The 25309-nt window shown below is 37.1% G+C and overlaps 2 protein-coding genes across 5 annotated transcripts in view; one reads left to right on the top strand and one right to left on the bottom strand.

Annotated features, from left to right (window-relative positions):
- Positions 1 to 25309, bottom strand: part of LOC5579248 (putative leucine-rich repeat-containing protein DDB_G0290503) — a 526898-nt gene that overhangs the window by 257003 nt on the left and 244586 nt on the right. The gene's annotated exons all lie outside the window — the stretch shown is intronic.
- LOC110677854 lies at positions 23286 to 24196 on the top strand. The gene is made up of 2 exons (XM_021849557.1): positions 23286 to 23413; positions 23471 to 24196. The coding sequence occupies exons 1-2, from the start codon at positions 23408 to 23410 to the stop codon at positions 23828 to 23830; spliced, it is 366 nt and encodes a 121-aa protein (XP_021705249.1). The 5' UTR covers positions 23286 to 23407; the 3' UTR covers positions 23831 to 24196.

Here is a 25309-nt window from a genome sequence, read left to right as displayed (position 1 = left end):
CCTGCAAAACCTTCCGAATTCGATCAATTTTCATCTCTCTAGACCTAGCAAACGCCCCTTCAGCAGGATAAGTGTGAGCGCACGACAGGTGGTATAATGGAGCAAACCTTCCGCTGATCCGTGATTGCCACTTGATTGTACTGGCTCACTGACTGACTGAACGATTGACTGCTGGCGATCAGAAGCGTGCAAGCAACTCATTATTACCTTTCGGGCCCGGGGAGAAGCTAACTCAGATTAGCGGGATTCACGGCCAAGTTTGTGTCATTCAAACGGTTTGTTGGGTTTGAACATTACCCGCAAGCCAACTTACCACGCCATCATTGCCGGAGCGCGTAAAGTGTGTTCCTAATGGGTTCGTTACGAGTGGAAAGTGCGAATTAACTTCGGGCAATGAATGATACAATCCAGTGCAAAAGATTGGGGCCACCCACAAAAAAAAACATGCAAAAGTTCATATCTCTGTGATTACATTTCTGAATTTGTGATCATTGTACTTTTTATGATTTCTACAGATAATTTCATTTTGCGCAACATCGAACAGAAATTTTTGATAATTTTTTATGGTTCTTTAAGATATATGCTCAATAATAGTCTCAATACAGTCATGAATAAAGCCATTTTTAAAAAAATATTTAATACTATAAGCTTTATATAAAGTCATTTAAACCTGTTCGAAATCGCTAGAACATCTTATTTGGCTTATTGAAGGTTATATTACGATTGACAGGAGCACCTTACAATCAATTCCTAAAACATAGCGCACTTTTGTCAAAACAAACATTCATGATATTGTTTTATCGAGAGCTACAAAACATCTTGTTGATTGGAACAAAAAAAATCATAGCAATAGTAAGTACATGAATTTCATGACCAATTTGTACGCCGTTTCTTACAGAAATCGATAAATTACACTTGTAACTATTACGACTAATAAGCGGTTTCTTCACCATCGCTTAGGCCTTAAACCTGGTTTAATCGTATGGGTAAACGTGGTTTACGGCTTAAGCGAAGGTGAAGAAATCGGCCCTAAGAGATATTAGATTTATTGCCGAAAATATAATGAAGTTTCTCTGCGCGCTTAAATTCAAAGGTCAACAAATTCTAAAAATAATAAATTCACTATATTTTTCAAGAAAATCACAAACTTTTCTGTAGATTTAAATTACTTCAGAAATGACATAGATATTCCTCCATAAATTTCTCAAGTGTTTTTGTTGCGGCACTTGGCCACACTGCATGAAATGAAAGGTGGCGAAATTTAGGTAGTTGAATTCAACGCGCGTCGGAAATTTCAACCAGTCAGAGAAAGGGAGAAATAAAACAAAACAAAGGACTGCAAAGAGGAAATTTATTTCGTTCAATGTGTGAACGAAATTATTCATGTATGTTAAAACAAAATGGTGACTTTGAAACTAATATACTATTTTTCCAGTTTTGAGCGGCAACACTAGAAGCTGCTTCAAAAAATAGTTTGAGATCCGAACACTTCAGGTAATCAATTTTTCCGATTGCACTAGAAATTCCGTTAATTATTTTCGACCGCACTACTTCACAAAAAAAATTGATTGATAAATTCCTTCAGAGAATTTCTCATTGTATCAGGAGTATTAAAAACCTCTAAGAGTACTACTAGCCATATATTTTTACAAACATTTATCTGGAAATTCTTCTTGTTTTCTTTAGGATTCGTTGAAGGATTCTTCTTATGTTCCAGCAGAGATTTGTTTAATAACTTTTCAAGAGACTTTTCTTGAAAGAAAATCTGTTATTCTTTTTAGAGTCATCCTGAATTCTCAATACGATTTTTGGGAGAATTTCTTAATTGCAATCAGCAATTTTTTTTAAATCCTTCAAAAATTTTATAAAACCATTTTTTTTTTTTGATTCAACATCGACGCAATTTTGCTGAAAATCTTCAATTGCACTGTACTTCCTGTCTGTAATACAGTAAATAATTTTTTTCTTTGAACTTGAAAAAAAAAACAGTTCTAATATTTGATTATTGCTGAAGATTAAATTTTGGTCTAAAGCGTTAGTCCATATATTTTAGAATCTCTTCAGAGTATCTAATTGTCATGGGATTCGTTGATAATTTTCTGGCAGAGCAAAACATCTGATAAAAATAATTTAATTCTTATCGTTCAGTAAAACGAACAGCTCAGTTACCTTATAATACTCTCCAATTATTCATGAATTAGATATACTTATATATAATTATTGTGTTTATGATTGTGATTATGATTATGTTATAATTATACAAGGATATTCCAATGTTTTTTTTAAGGTTCCATCAGAATTCCAGCAGGAATTGGGCTATTTTTCAATCGGCAATATTTCATAATTTTAAGTATTTTTTTCACCATTTACATTTAACAAAAACAAAACTAATTTTGACACTTCACTCACCGCGCTGATGTATTTTATACAACACTGTTGAGAAAACCTCGCTCTTCGTTCACAACAGCAGCGTGGTGGTTCTGACGGTGGCAAAGCACGCGACGACTGGAAGGTTAAAAAAGCTTCCAATTAGCAACTTCCACTATGACTACTACTGCACTATGACTAATAAGCAACTATCACTAAAATAGTTCAACTTTCACTATTTTATTTTATTTGATTTTTTATTTATTTTTTTTTTAAATTTATTTTATTTGTTTTATTTTGTTTTATTTTTTTTAATTTTATTGTTTTTATTTTATTTATTATAAATTTTTTAACTCAATTCTACACATTACGACTTGTTATGAATTGACTGCACACGCCAAAAAATAACAGTTATTTTTGACTATTTGGAGGAACAATCATTTGGGAGCAAAAGTGTCAGCTATTCCCCTACCATACTTCAGAAACCACTACCGGTGCCTCATTTTGGTTTATTGTTATGATTTTGTAGATAATATTTACATTTTTATAAACTTCTCTCATTACAGATTTCAATTAAACTGGATTTAGTATGCCACAATAACATACACATTTGAATAGTTTGACGATGCAAAATGGTCGAAAAAAATCAAGTTTGGCCAAAACTAGTTTTATCGCCTTAATCTATGAAATATGTAATCTGAATATGTTATTTGTCGTTTTTATTGTTTCAGAAAGGGTTGTTCATATATTACGTAACTTTAAAATAATTATTTTTACAAAAGTCGATGTAAATAGGTGGAAAATAGAGCTACTTTCTTCATATTTTGATCATCATGTTGTGAACTATAAACGAACATATTCTTAAGTTCAAACAGAAAATAAATGTTGTAGTTTTTTTTATAAAAAGCAGGGGCACACTTGCCCCAAAGTCCGCTACCGGGATCAAAAACTTCTATATGGATTATCAGCTATATATCAGCGATGGCCCAGCCAATTTTCGAAATTGTATCACGTATCTCACGCTCATATCTTCAAGTTTCTTACGAATGGAAGAAACATAAAATTTCCCTAGAGCAATTAATCCAATACCAATATTTTTTATTGTTAACTGAAACTGCATGAGAATCGTGTCAAATCTCACCGAAAAAAATATCACTTAAAGTTTATCAGATTCGAATAATTGTCAGAAGAATATCACATACATTTGAAAAGAAATATTTCAAGCATCTCGAACGGAGCAAATTTGAGTAGGTCGCTGATTTCGACATCTATACCTACGGTGAACATGTTTGAACATGAACATAAATTTTCGATTACACTCAAAATTTATAGAACGGGAAAGAACTAAGAATTACTTTTTTTCTTAACTGTTTGCCTATGAACCGAAGTATGAAAAATGACATACAGTTTGATGATTTGATTGCAGTAGTTGAGAGTGCATTTTTGATTAGTAATAGAAATTCGAAATCACGCTCAAAATTTATTTTACCTAAGACTTCAAGAATTCCTAGTTTTTTAGCCTGTTTGCATGTGAATCAGTTTTCAAAAAGATAACATGTATTTATTCGGCATATAAAAAAATATTTAATGAGTTCAATGAACATACTTGAGCAGAATTATAAGTTTAGGATTACACTCAGAGTATATTTTATTGAAAAACCTACTAGAAACCATAAATTTTCATCCTGTAAAACCATATTTAAAGCAATGACATGTAGTTTCTGTAGCATGGATTGTTTTGTTAATATGAAGTGAATATTCTTGGCCAGGAAATAGTAAATATGTGTTCAAAATTCCTTTTACAACAAATATACGTAAAAGCTTATATCTTTCAATTGGGTACCCTTAAAAGAAGTATCGAAGCAATGAATTGCACAAACTTTTAAACCCTTATTTTTCAAACTTGTTTGCCTCTAAATATAAAATTGAAGCGATGACATGTAGTTTTGTCTACATAAATTTGAATATAAAAACATTGTGAATATGTGTAGCAGAAACAACAATTTTTGATTACACCTTCTGTTTTTACCTTAAAAATATAAGAAAACAGAAAACAGGGATTTTTAACCTTTAACAAGTGAATCAAAGTTTAAAGCGAAGATATGTAATATTTCTATTTAAATTTGCTTGTAGATATCTATTAAACGTACATCTATAGAAACCGAACTTTTTGATGAAACTTATTATTTTTCACTTAAAAAAATCTTACTTTAAACAACTGTATATTTTCTGTAAATCTCAGTTGATTGCGATGACTTGTAATAATTTTTAATTAAAGAAAAAAAAAACACTTTTTCGCTTCGAGTTAATTAAGGGTTACTGAACCCATTGCCGTTTTCAAAAATATCATAGCACGTCTTGTTTTTGGGATATTGACTATTAGAAATGCAAAATTTTACTATTTCAGCCAACTTGCATGCAAGTTTGCCAACTTGATGGCAATTTATTAGGCTAATTTGTCAAAGAATTCAAACTTCATGTGTATTACAATTATTATCAATAAAGTTCATAATATTTTTGATGCACAAAGGTTATTTTTCTATGGTTTCAAAAAGTACTGTATTTTGTCATATAAGAGAAACGAAGAATTTTGTATGGAGACTGGAAGCATGTTGAAAAAATCGATTCAATCTGAATGTTATCGTGCAATTCCAACCAAATTACATTTGAAATAAAAGTTAAAGCCATAAATTGCATGCTTAGTGGATTAGACCACAAATAAGTTTGATAAATCATGCCTTAAAATTCATGTAAGCATCAATGAAAACAATGTTTTATACAACTTTGGCGACCTGTAGCTAAAAATTGTGATGTGCTGAGACATTGCTGAGAACGGCACAAGATACAGCAATCCCAAATCTACTCGAGACACATAATTTGATCCTTGAGACACGCATGTCATTTTTGTTATACTGTGTTATGGACATCTTAAAGATGGCTTTGAATTCTGATTTTAAAGTAATCGGTTCAAAAACTAGGATTTCTTGCAATTTTATAAATATAATAAATTTTAAGTGTAATAAAAAAGTCTTTCCCTGCACTAAAGAAAAACTACATGTCATAGTAATGAATTTCGATAAACGGCCAAACAGGTTGAAAAACAATGTTTTCCATAGTTTTAAAAATTAAATGATTGAGCGTTTTCAATCATAACTACAACAAACACTAAACTGCTTCTTCTAAGTTGCGTATATGTAGATGCTCTTAATTATTTTTTATTGGCAACCAGCCTCTAAAACCTATTTTTGTAAAGTTAAAAAAAAAAATGAGAGTGATCCAACATTTATCGTTCCACACACTATTCGTTCATCGATCGATGTACTCTTCCCGCAGAAGTCGTGAAATCATTCGCGTCAAACAAGGCACCGGGACCCGATGGTATCCCGAATGTTGCCTTAAAAGCGGCAGTGAACACGGATCCGGACATGTTCAGAACCACGATGCAACGCTGCATTGATCAAGGAATCTTCCCGGATGTATGGAAGCGACAGAAATTGGTGCTACTACCAAAGGCGGGGAAACCACCAGGTGACCCGTCGGCGTATAGACCTATCTGTCTACTAGATACGACGGGCAAGTTATTGGAGAGGTTGATTCTCAACAGACTAGTACCGTATACGGAGAGCGCGGACGGCCTGTCCAACAACCAGTTTGGATTCAGAAAAGGTAAATCTACTCTGGACGCCATCCAGTCGGTCGTTCAAACAGCTGAGGTGGCAATCGAGCATAAAAGGAGCGGCATCCGTTACTGCGCGGTTGTCACTCTGGATGTGAAGAATGCGTTCAACAGCGCAAGCTGGGAAGCAATAGCACACGCGCTTCACCGCCTCAAGGTACCGGTGCAGTTGTGTAAGCTTCTAGAAAGCTATTTTGATGGTAGGATTCTACTGTATGACACAGAGGAGGGGCAGAAAAGCGTTCGAATTACCGCGGGAGTACCTCAAGGTTCAATCGCGCTTTCGAGGATGATGTCTAACAGCTCTGCTGTAATTGCCAGCAAACGCAAGCTGCTGGCAAGCGTGGCGATATCCATACTAAGGTATGGAGGACCAATCTGGTCAAAAGCGCTTAGAACGAACAGAAACCTAAAGCGGTTGGAAAGCACGTACAGGATAATGTGCTTAAGAGTAGCAAGTGCATATCGGACGGTATCTAAAGAAGCCGTGTGCATCATAGCCGGGATGACGCCCATCGGGCTCATAATCAAGGAAGATGTTCAATGCTTCAACCAAAGGGGTACCAGAGGAGTCCGCGACACGTGTAAAGAGGAAACGCTCAGAAGCTGGCAGCAGGAATGGGATAACTCCACTAAGGGTAGATGGACCCATCGACTAATACCAAATGTGTCAGATTGGTATGGTAGAAGCCATGGGGAAGTGAACTTCCACCTGACGCAGTTTCTGTCAGGACATGGTTGCTATAGACAGTACCTGCATAGGTTCGGGCACTCAGAATCTCCTGCGTGCCCCAATTGTGCTGGTGTAGAGGAAACAGCGGAGCATGTCGTGTTCGATTGCCCCCGTTTCATTGTTGTGAGAGGTCGCATGCTCACTACATGCGGAGGGGACACGTCCCCCGACAATATTATAGAGAGAATGTGTGCGGATGCCGAGTGCTGGAATGCAGTAACTACGGCTGTCACTCACATTATGTTAGAATTGCAGCGTCTATGGCGCGCCGACCAAGAGTTGGCTGCAGAGGATTAGCCCTGCCGAGGCTGGTCCCTTGTAACATTGTTTAAGTCGGCTAGGAGAAGCAGTTTGCCTAGGCTACTTCTGCTACACGTGTTGTGCTATATGCACTGGTCCCTTCCCGAAGAAATACCGTAAGGTGGTTCCGGGGAGATGAGGGTCTGAGTCCAAGGGTCATGTCGATGCACTGTTCACCACTTGAGCAATTCTAAATGAATTGCTCATGCACAGTGCATAGGCTGGTTTTAGCGGGTCGTCGTTGGTGCGTCATCCCTGCATTCCCTGAGTTATCTTCTCAGGGGATCTGTTTGCAGATTTCCCCCTTGTAAAAACAAAAAAAAACACTATTCGTTCATTGCAAACGCTAGAGCCAGAGACGGACAAGAAACCGTTTCACTACGCTTCCATTCTTTCATCATTATAGCACGCCTTTCCCCATTGCTTTTCCCCCAACCCATACACTTCCGCATGAACTGGCGTGGACGCAGTGGTAGATACGGTCTACGTGGGAGCATCGTCAATTCCTCCTCCTTTCCCTCATTGGTCTACATTCTGACGTGGCAGGCGCCATTGTTGCCGAAAAATAGAAAATCACCAGCACTTATACACTGAGGGTGTCTGTTAGTCCCAAGTTAGTCATTCAGTTGGTTCTTTGTGTAAGTGCAGCTGATCTGGCAATACTGGAGTAGCAACCACGGGTGGTCAATCAAGCTCAAGCTCAAGCTAACCATCTTTGATTATATACTAAAGTGTTAGTCCATATATTTCTTCAAGAATTTTTTCGGGGTTTCCACCAGAGATGTCTTCAAAAATTACCCAAAAACTCACACATTACAGCGCCAAAATTTATTCCAGAATTTGTTCAGTGCATCATCCAGGATTATTTTGAATACTTAGTTCTGAAAAACAAGTTGACAGAATATATGAAATTAATGCTTTCAGAAATACCGTGAACCAAATGAAGGATTTTAGGGGGAGATACTTGCCAATATATCTTGCGCAATTACACGAATCATTATAGAAGCAATTAATTTCCAAAAGTCAGGAAGACATTTATTTTCGAATTAAGTCCAATTACACATCTGGAATCAATAGGGTCCTAAAGTCCTGTTCTAATTTTAGTACCAAACTGTTAAGTTAAGGCCAGAAACATATGTTTACACAATTTTTTAATGCTTTTCATTGGTTTACGGCCAAAACCCTTTTTTTTCTGATTCTTGAGATTTTGTCACACCCCTTGGTTTAAACTCAAATTTTGGGTTTTTTGCCGACTCAGTGAATGTTAAAAATGACCGAAAGTGTCAAGGTTCAAATTTGAACCTATTTTTAAAATTAAATTTTAAATGTGGTATAACCATTATTTGAACAGGAAAAACAGGCTAAAATGGTTGCAAGATCATGATCTTTCGTCTTTCATTAAAAATTTTAGGACCCTATTGTCATGGGTTTAGTTAATAATTTTCTGGCGAACAAAACACCTAATGGAAATAAACAAAAGTTCTGATCGTTCAGTAAAATAAACAGCTAAGTTACCGTACAGTATTTCCTCAAGTATTTCTCTATGAGTCATACTTTCTTTATGGATTATGTTATAATAAAGTATGGATTTTCTCAATGAATTCTATAAAAAGTTATTAACAGAAACTCTTTCAGAAATTTTACAAAAATTTACCCAATATCTCAAGAAGGGTAAATATTACCATGAAAATATTCATAAATTCAATTGGGAATTTCAGCAGGATTTTGATTGTATCTAATATATCAATCAAAAATATATTATATAACTATAGAAAAAAATGGTCTATCTTAAGATGAAGATGAATCAAAGCCAAACTTCAAATTTTCAGGTGCGTAAATTTGGAGAATCGAACACCCGTTTGAGCTGAAAACCTAATCAATTATTCCCCAGCAGCAAGTGACCAATCGATTGAGTTTTCAGCTGTAACGGATCTTAGGTTCTCCAGATTTGAGCTTTTGAAAATTTGAGGCTTGGCTTCGATTTATCTTCACCCTAAGTATATAAATTTATGTATCAGTTTTATCTTATTTTCAATTTACCGTTTTGATTCATATTACGGACAGCTTCAAATTCCGGACACTCTACTTTGTATGAGAAACATTTCACATGAAATGTTTCAATTTTTGCCGTTCAAAAGTTCTCACTTCTGAGGCTCGTTTTAATAAGCTTTTTCCATAAAAATGTATGCAAATTTATAATGCCTAACTGCCTTAGACGTCTCTTTAGTGGTTCAAAAAGTTTTATTGATGATTTGACTTTTCTATTAATGGTTTTAATGAGCAGTCCGGAATTCAAATCAAAGTGTCCGGAATATGAGGCAAAAGTGAGCAAGCGTCCGGAATAAAAATCATGAAAAGGCCGAACATTTTGATTTATTTAAAATTATTCAACTTGCGGAAACATATTCTTCACCCATCATTCGAAAGTTAAGGGTTTCCTACGCTCGATAACGCTGAGAAATCATATAGAATGATTTATTTTGTATGCTCTATGTTGAGTTATACTTCACTGAGGCCTTAAGTGTCCGTAATATGAATCAAAACGGTAAACGAAACTTATTTTTAGCAAAACTTCCAATATTTTTGCACCCAACAAAATTTAAAAATTTGAATCCGAACGCATGTAATATTTGGTGATATTTTTATTAGGGTTACCTGTTTATTGTGCATTAGCAGAAATTTATGAATGAATTTTTTGTGGAATTCGTGGAAATTGTAACAAGGACAATACTGTTTTGATTCATATTACGGACACTTAAGGCCTCAATGAAGTATAACTCATCCAAAAGCATATTAAATAAATAATTGGGTATGATTGCTTCGCGGTATTGAGCCTTCTAAACACTTAAAGTTCGCATGATGGCTGAAGATTTTGATTCCGCAACATGATTTTTTTCAAATAAATAGAAATGTGTGGACTTTTCATGATTCCTATTCCGGACGCTTCCTTACTTTTGACTCGTATTCCGGACACTTTGATTCAAATTGTGGACAGCTCATGAATATAATTAATTCCAAAGTCAAATCATCAAATGAAACCCACAAACGACTAAATAGACGTCTAATGCAGTTATGCAGTATAAATTTGCATGGCTTTCTATGGAATATGCTTATCAAAACGAGCCTTGAAAACGAGCACTTTTGAAGGGCAAAAATTGAAATATTTCGCATGAAATGTTTCCCATACAAATCAGAGTTTCCGGAATTCAAAGCTGTCCGTTATATACAAGATAATATTTGTATTGAATAGCATATTCTCAAATCATGCATCCATCAGACGCGAATGACCGATAGTAATTAAAGCGTGTTTAAAAAAAAAAAAAAAAAAAAAAAAAAAAAAAAAAAAAAAAAAAAAAAAAAAAAAAAAAAAAAAAAAAAAAAAAACTATGCATCCATGGTTTAAAAGGCATAAACACTTGAAAGTAATGGTTTAATCAATTATCGCGCTTTTAAAATTTTGTTCAATCCAAATATGTTTTTTTTTAAATTGTCCCAACTTCATGTAAAAATTTATATAAAAAATAGTTTTGATTGAAACACATTAAAATTCTCTCATTGTCATTCAATTGAGCCATAGAGAATTGAATTGTGTATGTCTAAAAGTTTTGAACGGCAGTGTAGCTAGATCGGTGGCGCTTGCCCAGATGGAACTCAATCGCTTCCCATGGTGAATGTTTGTTTCCGTAAACTGCTTGGAAAAACAACGGTGTGTTAGAATCGGATACGGAGCAATGATATCGATCGACTGTGTTTTACGCTAGTTTCTTCAGTTCGCGCCTTCTTGAGCAGCGACCAACAACAGTTGCAATGATGGGCGGCGATAATAATCGTGGATGGTGGTTTTCCGCAGATTATCGCGTGCCAGCAAAACTCTTGCCTGGATTGGTACAAGGAAAGGAAGTTAGTCGATCCAGAGGTGGGAACATCTAGATGGGGTGATAGATGGCGTGCCGAGTTGAACTTGGCCCCTACCCGTGAGGTTTAACAGTAAAACTTTGTTGCGAGAGGCCACCAGATAAGGGGGGACGGAACAAAGCGGATCATATGTTTTCGTTTGTTAGGTTTGAAATCCGGAATGGGTTTTGTAGAGTAACTAACAGTACATTGGCGCCACGAAAATGTACAGACGATGAGGGTATTTAGGGAAATGTCAACAACGAGTAGGTAAGATTTTAGGGCGCCTCTAATTTATAGCGCCATTGTGTACTTCAGATTGTTTGATTTTGATAGTACATGATTTCTCAGTCAATTGAACTGCAGTGAGCTAGGAGTAGTTCATTAGCACATGACCTCCTTCGGGAGAAGTAGTGAGATGATTATCAGGTCAAGAATCACAATCCATACAAATTTTAAAATATTTGCTATTTGAGGAATCCACGAGCGCTGGTACGATGAATATTTATAGAACTATCCAACCGAGAACAACAACAATTTTGAGGTAACTGAACTACACTTTATATTGACATAACGTAGTTTATTTCTCTACCCTGTATTCTCTCTAAACTCTATTTTGATTATTCTAGCAAAACTTTCCCATTTTTAGTTCTGTTTAGCATATAAATTTTAGTGTTTGGTGAATATATCCTAAAGCGTATTTTTTATGAATGCTTTGTATTAAACACTTTTGGAACTTTCAATTGGGCACATTTTCGCTGAAATAAAACAGTAAATGTTCAAACATTGTTCAAGTTATGGACGTTTTTTATTCAAAAACATACTATTTGGGCATTGAGACCTTCAAATATAGCGTTAATTGGTGTCTTCCAGATGAAATGAAAGCAATGAGAAAGATCGAAAGTGACATTCATAATTAAACCATTTCTAGAGATCTTTCTATAATAAAGATGATCTTATGAAATGTCATTTAAAAGTGAATTCATCTACAACTTTACAAAAAAAAAAAACCTCACTCATTCGTATTGTACAGCCATATCGCTAGCAAATTAATCTAATTCCGCTCATTTAACATCCAATTAATCAAGCATTCATTCGCGTAAAATCATAATTTGCTCTCCGTACTCGATGGTATCATAGACTGTGACTATTACCTGCGCCGGAAAGCCACAAAATCCCTCTCTTCATCTGCACAAACAATTGCCCCACTTAAAAATCGTATTCAAAAGAAATATGCACCCAGCAACACTTTGTCATAATCAAGACCCGTGTTCCGCTTGATTGTTCGCTTGCATTTTTCACTTTTCTTTGACCCCGTTCCTGAAATTCTGCAAACCAAAGAAAATCGTGCGAGAGACACTTTGGAAAAATGAACCTCATCTCGTTTTATGGTTATTTATGCACCTTGCTCGAAACCGGATCACAGCGCTGATTGTAAACTAAACACACTATTTAGATATCTCCCACCGCGGTTCCGCCAAGATGGTTTTTGAATGATACGTATCAAGAAACCCTTGCCTGCCTTCATGGGATTTTGGTGCTTTGAGTGGTCCGTGCAAAACAAAAGCGATTCAAATTAGCAGGCAACAATGTCGCTAAAAGGTGTAATGTGACTTAACGATGCCGGACTGGAGGGCGAAGAAGGAAATGAAGAGATATTAGATACAACTAGTAATGAATTCATTCTTCTGGTAGCCGAAGCTTTTATGCCTTAGCACTAATTTCATACCATTTTTCAATTATATGTGGCACCCCTCGACCCCTTGTGCTGTGGAAGTAGTGCGACCGGTTGAACAGAGGTTGGTAACTGCTTTTGGATTTGGGCAAGCCTGACTCAAGTAGGAACAGTAGAGTAAAGTGGGGCAAGAGTTTCTTTTTAAGATTTCTAGCTCAAATCAAATCAAAACTTAAAAATTCCATGGTGGTTCGAATGCTATTCAAGTAAGATACTTTCACTCTAAATATCATAAAAATCGATTAAAATTTGGAAAAGTTATGGCTATTTGTTGTTTTTCGTCGTATATATTGTAATATTTGGTCAAACTTTCGATGCATGGAACCATATGAAGATAAAATATTTTTCAATATTTTATGTAAGGGCGTTTCTAGGCCTATCATAAGGATGCTTTGACGTGTATTAGTTTTTCCATAAATAGTTAGAATCAATTTTTGGCCCATAGCGGGGCAAAAGTTCGAATCTGCGGGGCAAAAGTTCGACCCATGTATAAACCCACGGAAAAATTATCAAATTTTCTGAAATCTACATATTATCTTCAAATTCATCGAAATTTGCCTGATCGTGAGAAAAATGTCACAAAAAATTTACATTTTCACTTAGTTTTGCGAAAAACTGCTATTTTTTGGGTGTATTACAATTAACCCTGTTTTGGGCATTTTTTGATGAAAATTTAGTGTGTATTTTTCGGCAAACATAAGTTTACGGCTGGTATAAAGTATGCCTGGCATAAAAGTATTGATATTTTGTGTTTTAGCCAACGAACTTTTGCCCCATACTAGATTCGAACTTTTGCCCCACCGGTGGGGCAAAAGTTCGTTTAAGACAATCAATTTTTAAACTGTTTTAACTAAAAATGGGTAAATATTTTGACACAAGTTGTTCAGAAAAGTTATAGCCAATATGTTGAAGGTTCGCTGTATGGTATTTGTTTTGTTTCATCTGCTATTATTTTCCTGGAAACTTTGATTATACCACTAAGGTCGAACTTTTGCCCCACCTTACTCTATGGAGGTGAATTTTATGGGTTTGAAGTACTGCAAACATTATTTTTATACTTATATTTTGCAGTACATCCATACTGAGACAAAGCCTTATTATCAGTAGTCAACAAGCGCCACCACAATCATTCTACAAGAACTCTTTTTTCGCAAACATTTGTATTTGCAATCGTATCCACGGAAATGCAAATCAAGCATGCACATTCAGCCTCATAAGACGAATTCCATGTCAAATCAGTCAGTCCGAACTCAGAACTCGACCTTCTTCGGTTTTCAGCCAATTTTTCGCATGTTTCCAGTATGGTAGAATAAGTGTTTTCCATAGACAAATAGATCATTTTGAATCAAGAATAACTTTCGAAAAGGGCCTATAAGTTTTTGCATGCAAATTATTTGAAAGTTGTAGTGAACCGTTTGTGCTGCAAGAAAACTATATACTCTGAAAAAAATATTATATTTTTTATTATGGAAAATTCAAAAGTAAAACTTCAATTTTAGTTTTCACTTTCCTCAGTCCCTAACAAAAAGTTACAAATTGTGTCTTAGGGTCGTTTACGACCCGAAAATTCAACCAGCTCGTAAAAAAATCAGTTTGAAGACGGTGCGCAAAAGCAAGCCGCATTTCATTCCATGGCACATCGTCTGTACAACATACCCATGGAACAAGAGGAATTCAACAAAGAAGAACACCAAATCCACGTGGCCGCCGAAATAAACGGATATGACCGATCATTTGTAAACAAAATTCTACAGAAACACAAACGTAAAAGACACAGACGAAACATAACAACACTACGATCGGATGATGAAAATGTAAGGAGGATCAGTTTGCCATTCTTCCCGAAAATAACAAACCCTATCAGAAACACTCTCCATCGACAAGGCCTACAAGTGGTACACAAGAGCGACAAGACCCTACGTGACCTACTGTGCAACCTTAAAGACAAGGTTCCACCGGATGAGCAATCTGGAATTTACCGGATCCCTTGTAAGGATTGCCCAGCTGTCTACATAGGCCAAACCCGCCGAAAAGTTAAAATTAGATTAAAGGAACACAGAAATGCAGTATCGGCGAATAAAATTAGTGAATCGAGTGTAGCAGCCCATGCGATAACTTCCCATCATGCAATAGATTGGGAAAGTGCGAAGCTTATAAAAAACGTAAGAAAAACTTCGCACTTGAACGCATGGGAGTCTATGTTCATCAGCAACGACGAAGGACCCCTGATGAATGAAGACGATCCTCCCATATCGTCGTGTCTGTTCAATTTGGTAGATACGACGATCCAGTAACATTTCTCTTCGGACGCGTACGAACAACGTACGAGAAGCAGTCAGTCGGACATTGTCCCGTAGATGGGCTACATCGTGCCCGAAACCGGTCGACAGAAAGGTAATTTTTTAAACTATCTTGACGTTTGTAAGAACTATAAGTGTTATGTCTTGTCTCGCGTCGCGTATCGTGAATGTCGTGTTGTTCTTACGTTAGCACAAATCACACAAATTGTTAGTTCTAAAAGTGTTTCATAGACTACTTTGATGAGAAATTTGAATTGAAAACTCTAGAGCCAGAAAACCAGTTTTGTTCGGACCACCCTATGTCACCGTAGGAAAAAAGCTCTAGATCGGTTAATTTAAGAGATACAAAAAAACTTTTTTTTGGCAAAGTTTCTTGAAATTGAATGATCTACAACTTTGCTGAAGCATGTATAATATAATTTCTACAAATAAGAAAGTTAGTTACACAATTTCTATGAAAATGAGGTCCACCCTAATTTTCAATAACACCAAACAAAGGACCTTACTAATACAAACAACTTTGTAGAAGACCGTTTTCGTCTAATGTTTCATCCTAAAGCTCAAAATGCATCTTTCCGTGTAAAACTGATTCCTGGACCATAGTGCACTGTTACGGATAAGGACACAATCAAAAGCAAAATTGTCATGACAATCACAGAGCGCAACATTGTTGCAACCTTTTCAACTCGCGATTAATCAGTTATTTTAAACACAAACTCAAATTTGTTTTATGGATGCTGTGTTTTAATGTGTCAATGTTTATCAACACGGAAACAGTTCTCGAAAATTACAATGTGAAGCCCAGAAAATCGCTGCGCACGTGGAGATCGATCTTCGTCATATTCTGTTCAAGTGATGATAAACTGATGTTGCGGAATAAAATTGTTGCAACAAGAATGGAAGGTGACAATGTCTTTGTTGCTGCGTGTTGGGTGACAATTGATTCACTGGTCACGAGGATTCAATATCATGAAGATGGAGCCGTCGCATGCCTAGTTTTAGTACTGAAACTTAGTGGTCCCATATTACGGGTTTCCCGATGGCCATTCCGGTGCTCCAAAAGGATCATAATAACCATACATTCATCCTTTTGACAAAATACATCCAACCATAAAAAATCGAATAGAATTGGAAACCATCATTTGGTTTTGAGACATAAATCCGAGTAATTTGATCGAATTGTCCAGATTGGCCACCTTCCGGGACTCCAGAAACCGGTTCCGCATGGGTCATTATGGACCGAGTCTTTCAGGGGATTTTCCCCGGTGATTGTTTTCTTATTACAGCGAAATTTTATGCAAAAATATCCATCATCCGAATAGTACCGATGTAAATTACATATACAGCACTGCGATGGAAATTTACCTTTCGGATGTTCTGGGTTTCCGGAACCGGGTATGAATAATGATTTGAGAATCTTAGTTATGAAATTACAGGTTGTCAAAAGATGGGTCTGTAAAGTGACTTTTTTTTAGATGTAACAGGTTCCCGGTGGACACAGTGACCAAATCTGGATCTCCGGGAGAGCTTCTGAAACTAGACATATGTGCCGTTCAATTGATTCCAACAAAACTGAAATCAGTTAACACTGATTTTTGCGAGTTATTTGAATTTTCGGGTCGAAAACGTAAATAAATCACAATTTGTAACTTTTTTCATGGAAGCCCCTCTAGGGGCCATTCAAAACTTCTATTTCCGTAAAAATAAAATTTTCCACAAAAAAATAATTGTCAGAAAATTTGAAATTACCAAGTTATTTCAATCCAAAGTTACATAGACTTGAATTTTGAAATGGGTCTAGAAAAACCCAAGGTCCTAACTAAGGTTAAAAAAATATATATTCAACACATTTTTCAAATTCAACCATAGAATCTTGAAACGAAACAGATGTTTAGGACAAACTTTCATGATGGAGAAATTTTGAATAAAAGAGATTTTCTTAGAACAACTTCTGGTCGGTTTTTGGAATTTCATTTTTCTGTCAAAATGAGTACATTTGATGATGAAGTAAGAATTTTAAAATTATTATAAACTACAGATAGGCTAAATGAATTGGAGTCGTTCAAAAGAACCGAATCACTCAACTGAACGAGTGTTGCGTTTTTTTTTTTTTTTCGAAAATCGATTCATTCGATCAGCAGTCACACAACGCAACGGATTAGATAAAAAGTGACCTGTGAAAAGATCCAACAGATTATTTTCTCCTATTCTCTTTCGTTCGTATCGAGGCTTCATTATAACGCTTAACATGTGCTTTGCTGTACGCGCCACACCACACTTGCAAGCACAGTTTGCTGCTGTCCCGTGCCTCACCACGTTCTCAACATACACAGGCAAGTTTGCTTCGCCCATTTGCATAACACCCAAACGAGAGAGAGATAAAGAGAGAAAGTGTCCATCCCCGATTTTTTCATCTTTCGTTTGGTTCGAGTAGGGGAAACCGGTCGAATTTCGTGTTCTTTTCCGGTCCGGAATCGTGAGTTTTGGAAAAGAATGTACGAAGAATGATGAAGTAAAAGATCATACAACACAAAGGGTAACGGTCGTATTTTGGACCCTCTAAGGAAGTGATTTTAGTTTTTTGTCCCAATTAGTTAATTGCAAAGCGTAACCAAGTCAAAGAACATGCCAAAATCTAGAGAAAAACTTCCTCTACGAGATAAAAATGTCCATACGGTCTGGTAAGATAAAAAACATCTATAATAACTGAACTGTGATGCACTGTTTTTCATTATTTTGGACACACCAATAAATGTTGGACCCTCAATGTATATATTTTGGACACCCGGCATTTTTTATCGTCTGGCGACAAATTCCACGAAACTGGTTGCATAATATGCATACTCACAGTCTAATCAATCGATTGGCTATGGAAAACCGCTCTTAGTTCAGAAATTTGAAAAAAGTTTTCGTTTACATTTGAAAAATTTCTAACGGCTTCAATTTCTGTGTGTAACGTGTTGTAACGTTTGCATTGATGAACCGATTAAATTAAATTAATTTCAGATAAATTAAACACATTTTCTATGTACAAACGGTTGATGCAAGAGCGGAATAGTCCTATTTTTCCAAATGGCATGCGAATTGAGTTGGTCTTTCGATTTAAACTGGGAAATTTGCAGGAAAATGCTTCAGAGGGTCCAAAATATATTGATTACCCACCCTATAACGCGAGACGCGCGACATGTAATAAACCGTTGTATCCGTTCGCTCGGTTCAGTTCGTTCTTCTTTTACGAGCCACTGAGCCATTGAACCGTTCAAAAGATCCGATTCACTACAATGAGTGATTCGGATAGGACCCGTTCACTAAAAATAGCCGATTTGCCCATCTCTATTTTAAAACATAATGTTTATCACTATTATCTCTCTAGAAGTAGTCATTTTCGAGTTATTTAAAGTTTAATGCAGAAATGTATTAGTTAGTTCTCCATAAGAAAAACAGTAGTTTTTCGAGTGTATAGGCCATATTTTTCTCTACTGACTTATTTTGCTTGATGGAGAACCGCGAATAATTGTATTCATTAAATAATAAATGTTTGCATTGAACTTGAAAGAACTCAAACATGACAAAAATGACAACTTTACTGAAAGTTGTTCTTAGAAAAAGTTTTTAATTAAACATTTTCCATCATGAAATATTGTCTCAAATATTTATTTTCTATCAAGATCCTATGGTGAAGAATTATTAACTAATAAAAATGGGGTTTTTGTGTATTATAAAATTTAATGAAAATTTTTATTAAAATCAACTAAAATATTTTTTTATTGTATATATTATTCTTGTAGCCCAAAACAACTTCCCTATACATATAATATAGTTCTCTAAATCAACAGTTTCATAAATCAATTTTAGATAATTAATTAAATTTCTCAAAGTTATTCTTGAGTCAAAATGATTTATTTACCTAAAGAAAACACTTATTCTATCATACTGAAAACATGCGTAAAATTTAATCCAAATCGAAGACTATCGTGTAGATTTCAATTTGTTGCGACTAATTCTGGATGGAATTCGTCACAATTCACTTCTACAGTTATTTCATGATATGGTATTTTGCCTCTTATTACCAAACTTGTGAAGAGCAAGCTGGCATTTAATTCTATTACCATGGTATGGTACTTGTTCTCATGTTCTTCTCCTCGGGATGAAAGAATTTCAATTCATGTTTTCTTATCATAGTCTCAATACGTCCCAATAAAATGGAGAATCTCCAAAACAATGCGGATACAATGGATACAGCAAATACACAGCAAAAGTCGAGGACGCGAGCACGTTCCCGAAAAGAGGTGCCGGTGCATACCACTGAGAATCTACCAACGTATAGCAATAGCTCGAAGTAATGTGAGACACAAGGACTACTAGGAGGATAAGGTATTCAGAGTACAGTGTACACACCGAAATCGAGCAAAAGCGTTGCTCAAGGTGGGCAACAACCTGAAAACTCGAGGTTGACGAAGGGGAAGAATAAGTTTGATGAACTCGAATATAATTCGAAATAAATACGTGAGCATATACACGAATGACCGACACTGATAGTGCGGTTACTACGCAAACCTGACACGATACTGATTTCGTTGCTCGCTAGAGAGGAGCATACAACAGGTTCAACGTATCGAACACTACTGACGCGTTTTTTTAGTTTTTCACCGGCACATTTAGTTTTTTCATCCGCGCAACGCGAACCGGATTCCGTCGCTCGCCCACAAGGAGCATGCAACAGATTCAACGGATCCAACACTCTCCTAACAGTAATAGGAAAATGCTGGATGAAGTGGGAGGCAATGGGCCCGTCGAGAACTGGATGAATGGAGTCAAGCTGAAGATAGCCCACCTCAAAACGAAGGTGCTACTAGTCAGCAATTGCAAAGCGGTTCAACTCGCTGAGATTGCCGTCGGGAACATGTCATAGCATCACAGTGGTTGCTCAGACAGCCACGTCGACTATATGCATGTGAGAAGGCGACAAATGTGACCAATGCACTTACAAGGATCATGTCGAACGCTCATCGTCCGAGAACCAGTAGGAGGCGTCTTCTGGCCAGCGAATCATCGTCGATACTGAGATACGGAGTTCCGGCCTGGGTTGAAACACTGCAAACCAAGTGCAGTCGGGACAAGCTCAACAGCTCATTTCGGCTCATGGTTATGAGAGTAGCAATGATCTGTATCAATGTCGTCGGAGGCAATACGTGTGATCACCGAGATAATCCAGAGTTGCATCACCCTGGGAGAAGATATCGAGTGTTATCAGTAGAGAGGCGCTAGACGAGTGAGGAAATTGGCAAGGATCGGCTCACTGCTCACGTGGCAGCAAGAATGGGATGCCTCTGAGAAAGGTAGGTGGACCCACAGACTCATCCCGAATGTGTCGACCTGGGTAAACAGGAGCATGGCGAAGTGAACTTCAACCTGTCACAGTTGCTGTCAGGTCACGGTTGCTTCAAAAATTATTTGCATCGATTCGGCCACGCGCTATAACCGTTCTGTCCCTGTCCCCCTGCTTTTGGACAGGACTTCAATGCATACAGAATGGTAAGCAAAATCGTAGGCAATCCTAACCTTTGGAATCTGGCAAACAATATGGTGGTGGAGATAACGTCTATCATTGAAAAAAACTGGCGGGAAGAGCGCTGGACGTCTCCCCAACCGTTGATGGTGACAACCTCCGACGCCAGGTGAAGTCTGGAGGAGAAGGAAGCGAAAAGGGAAGAAGAGGTTGAACGACGGAAGGAGACAGAGAATCGAAGGAAGGTGGACAGGCAGTCTGCTAAACACGCAAGAGCAAACTACCGGCTGACTGCGCAGACTACAAGAGCACAGAGCGAGAAAACGTCAAGAGCGTAATAGAAGTGCAGAATATAGTTAACAGGTTGAGGCGACAAATGTTTGCCTGTCTAGTGTTAGTAGTGATCAACACTACACAATCCAGCCGTTCAAGACCTGGACATTAGGCAACAATTTGTCGTTTCGATTGTACTGCTCACACATATTTGTTAATTTCAACGTCTATTCATTTCTCTCGTCGCTCGCTTACGATTCTATCCATCTTTCATGACATTACTTTCGTTTCTCGCTTTCACTCTGAGTATAAGTATCGTATTTTCCGAAACAAAACAAGAAATTTTCATATTTTTTTTTCATAATGATGCAATATTATTATTGTGTAAACGTCTTCGGTAATACTACCGTACAGACTAATTAATTAAACTATATTCTTAATCCTAGCTCTAAAACAATCTTTTGACACATTAAAATCAAACATTTCACAAACAGAGTTAAAATTGCTCAAACAAGTGGTAAAAGGGTCATGATATCCGTAACTCGTTCTATGTAAAGGGATGGCGATGAGGGTTGTATGCCGCAGTCTACGATTGGGAACGCTTAGTTGCACTTCCGAAAGAAGATCAGGGCAGTCGATGTTATTAGTCAGGATATCGTGTACAAGTAGTCTTTGAAGCTTTAGCCTTCTGTTTGAAAGTAGCTCCAGATCCACTAGCTGACAACGTGCGGGATAGTCCGGTAGGTTGATTGGATCGTTCCAAGGTAGGCGGCGAAGAGCAAAACGGATAAATGATTTTTGTACTCGTTCTATCCGAATCATTAGGGATGTGTGGTATGGAGCCCATACAGGAGCAGCATACTCTAAAACACTGCGCACAAGGGCACAGAACAAAGCTTTTAAAGCGTACACATCGGTGAACTGCGATGCATTTCTTCGGATAAACCCAAGGACTGAAAAGGCTTTGGCGGTGATAACTGTAATATGCTCGTTAAAGCGCAATTTTGAGTCTATTACCACTCCTAGATCGCGAATTGACCCAACACGCTCCAGAGTTGTTCCATTTATAACGTATGTGTAGTTGATCGAAGACAAGCTGCGGCAAAATGTTATGACTTTACACTTTCCAATATTGTGCGTCATTCCGTTTTCGATACACCATTGAAGAAGCGAGTCAATGTCGTCTTGTAAAGCAACGCAGTCGAGAGTAGAGTTGATCACTCGGAAAATTTTGAGGTCGTCAGCAAAGCATAGTCTCCCAGATGAAAATCGATGACACAGGTCGTTAATGTAGAGTACAAAAATCAGTGGTCCCAATACACTGCCTTGTGGCACACCGGAAGGAATGCTGAAGGTACTGGATCGCGAAGAGTTTACTTTAACGAAAGCTTTTCTATCAGTGAGATGGGACAAAATCCAGTCAGATATCCAATCGGGAAAACCCATATGTCTCAGCTTTTCAACAGCGTACAAATATTATTTGAAATTTCATAGATAACCTTTAAAGGGTGAAATCTTATCAGAGTGTATTAAAAATTCTTTTGAATTCTAACAAAATAGTTGTGTTATGAAAGATAACACCAATTCATTCCACACATCAAACCATTTGGCCGAACTCATCAATATAACATACTGGATACCGATCACCTGCGATGCGCTGACGCTGCACCACACCGAGGCAATCACCCCGTGAAGAATCTAGGCTGTCGTCAACGCCGTGCTGCTGCTTAGGTTTGCATTTTATACTTTCATTATAATTGCAATAAAATTATATCTCACTTCTGTTTCGACCTTCAACGAGTCCGCGTTCTTTTTTAAAAACCCGAATAGGCCCCTCAGGTCTTAACTTGAATAATTACGCAATTCAAAATAATTGAAAATAGTTCTTTCATGACAGATGTGCGATATGAAAAACATATAAGGCTATTGAGAAATTGCAAAAAAAAAAATCTATCGTCATCGCCGTCCCGCTCTCGAACGATTGGGAACCACTGCACGCAGCGCACCGAAGGAGGGCTCGCCCTGACCGTAGTGGAAACCAGAAATTGAGCTATCATTTTCGGCGAACAGTCAGTATAGCGGCTGGGAAACATCGTAAAGCAATCCGGAATAGTAACGGAGTTTAGGCCTAACAACAGATTTATGCTGCGGAAACCGGGCTTGAAGGTGGTCAGTTCTCAGAGGTCGCATCATAAAATTTGCGAGAGCGCTACTACGGTGCCCCATATCGCTGTGAAATTCGCATAGCAAATCACTTCCCGAAGAAACAACGACTCGACAGTGGCAATGAACTACTGGCTGCATGAATTATGAGATTTGAACTGGTTTGCAAGAGCATCAACCTTGACACGAAGATTTTTGGATCGATATTAAATCTTCGAGTTTCGTCAAGTTCGGTGCTGCAGCTAGCTCAGCATAATTGTGCAAATCTGAAGAATGCAACAGGTTTTGATAACGATGAACCGATGATCGATTTGAGATTTCACGAATGCAGGGTCTCAATGTCGGACGTTTTATCACTAAGCATCAAACCTATAAAACGTTCGACAACGTGATTTGCATCGCAGTACCTATTGTGCCATGCTGTCGGAAGCATAGAATCTGCATATGATTCATAACAATGAAGGTAAGAACGTTGACATCTAGAATCAAATCCTCACACTAATCCGCCTCCAAATTTTAGATAGCACCCGTCGTGCTGTTTTTCGTCCTGATGGGAGTTTGCGTTGCGGAACCGTTCCTTCTGTTTGAAGATATGTTTCGCCAGCAACGAGCCCTGATGAGGATTTTCGCCAGAGCTCAGGCACACACTGCACAGGCCATGCTGGGTGGAGGTTCGCACCATTCGGACCATCATGACTCGGAGCATCACGGACATCACGGAAAACTGCACCACGGAAGACATCACTCCAAGAAGCATCACAAAAAGTCCCGGAAGGCACACAAGTTTATGCGGCTACATCATGTCCTGGCGCGACTGCATCGACGAGGACAAACCCGACGGATGCAGCGACTGAGAGATTTGGGCAAGTGGTTTGGATAAGTTGAGAAGGGACCGTCATGACAAGCGCATCAACCAAACCATAACCGATAGGACATGTGTTCGAGATATTACTCGAATGGTGTTTTTCATAGGAATTCGCATAAGGTATGCCGGAGCGAGTGGAACCATGGAGCAAGTGAACCTAAGAGGTGTATCGTTTCCCATCACAAAAATGCGGGAAATTACAGTCCACGTTAAAGCCCACAGCCTGTTCAGATGCTCCATAGTTCAATTGTTCTTGGTGGATTAATTTATTGAACCAGTCTAAACCATGTAGAGTTAAGTAGATTCATCTGAATTGCCTCAATCACAAATAAAAAAAACTAGACTTTGAATGGCAAGTGTACAGATACATGATAAACCAAATCAGTCGTTTATTTTTACAATTGCGGTGATATCACATTTAACTAATAACTAATGAATTGAATCCTAACAATAGCTAAATGGCACTTGAATAAGTAGCTGTGAGTAATTTGAAAGTTTTTAAAACTGTTTTTCCTCTTCTTCTTGCTGCTGTAACGTCCCATTTGAGACAAACCCTGCTTCTTAGCTTAGTGTTCTTATGAGCACTTTCACGATATTTTCTATTATTAGTTTTATATCAAACATTACATTCATTTCTTAGATCTAGATGTTCTGTGTTAGGCACACTATATGGCAATAGAATATTGCACTAATTTGTGTCTTAAATTATCAAGAATTTCATTCGTCATTTGGTCCACTGTTTCAACATTATATATGTATTTTTTTTGGTTTATGTGGGAATATCATTAGTTGAGTTTTGGAAGCATTAGGAGAAATCTTCCATTTTTGCAAGTATGAAGAATAAATATCCAAACTTTTTTGCATTCTACTACAGGTGACAGACAGGCTACTTTCTTTGGCGGAAAGGCCTGTGTCATCAAAAATTGTTGACATCCCTGGGGTAACTCAGGTAAGTCAGATGTGAAAATATTGTATAATATTGGTTCCAAAATGCTGCCTTGAGGAACACCAGCTCTTACAGGAAGTCTTCAAGACTTGGAGTTCTGATAATTAACCTGAAGTGTACGATTTGACAGATAACTTTGAATTATTCTAACAATGTATGTTGGAAAATTAAAGTTTTTCAATTTTACAATCAAGCCTTCATGCCAAACACTGAATTAACTTTTCAAAAAGTTTCCTGAAGGAGGAAAGCAAACTGATTGGACGATAGCTAGAAGCTTCTGCAGGATTTTTGTCTGGTTTTAAAATTGGTACAACCTTAGCATTTTTCCATTTGTCAGGAAAATATGCTAATTGAATACATTTGTTATATACCCGACTATAGGTACATAACAAAATTATATCAGTTTATGTTATTATAAAATGAAAATTTTATCGAACATAGCTTGTTACAATTTTGATGCAGAATGATGTTAAAATAACTAAATTTATAACAAAAAGTTCTATGAATTGTAACATAAATATAACAATATGTAATTTTAATCTATCCAA

Source organism: Aedes aegypti, chromosome 3 (genome assembly GCF_002204515.2).
Source record: "Aedes aegypti strain LVP_AGWG chromosome 3, AaegL5.0 Primary Assembly, whole genome shotgun sequence".
Classification (NCBI taxonomy): domain Eukaryota; kingdom Metazoa; phylum Arthropoda; class Insecta; order Diptera; family Culicidae; genus Aedes; species Aedes aegypti.
This window is presented reverse-complemented; position numbering and strand designations above follow the sequence as displayed.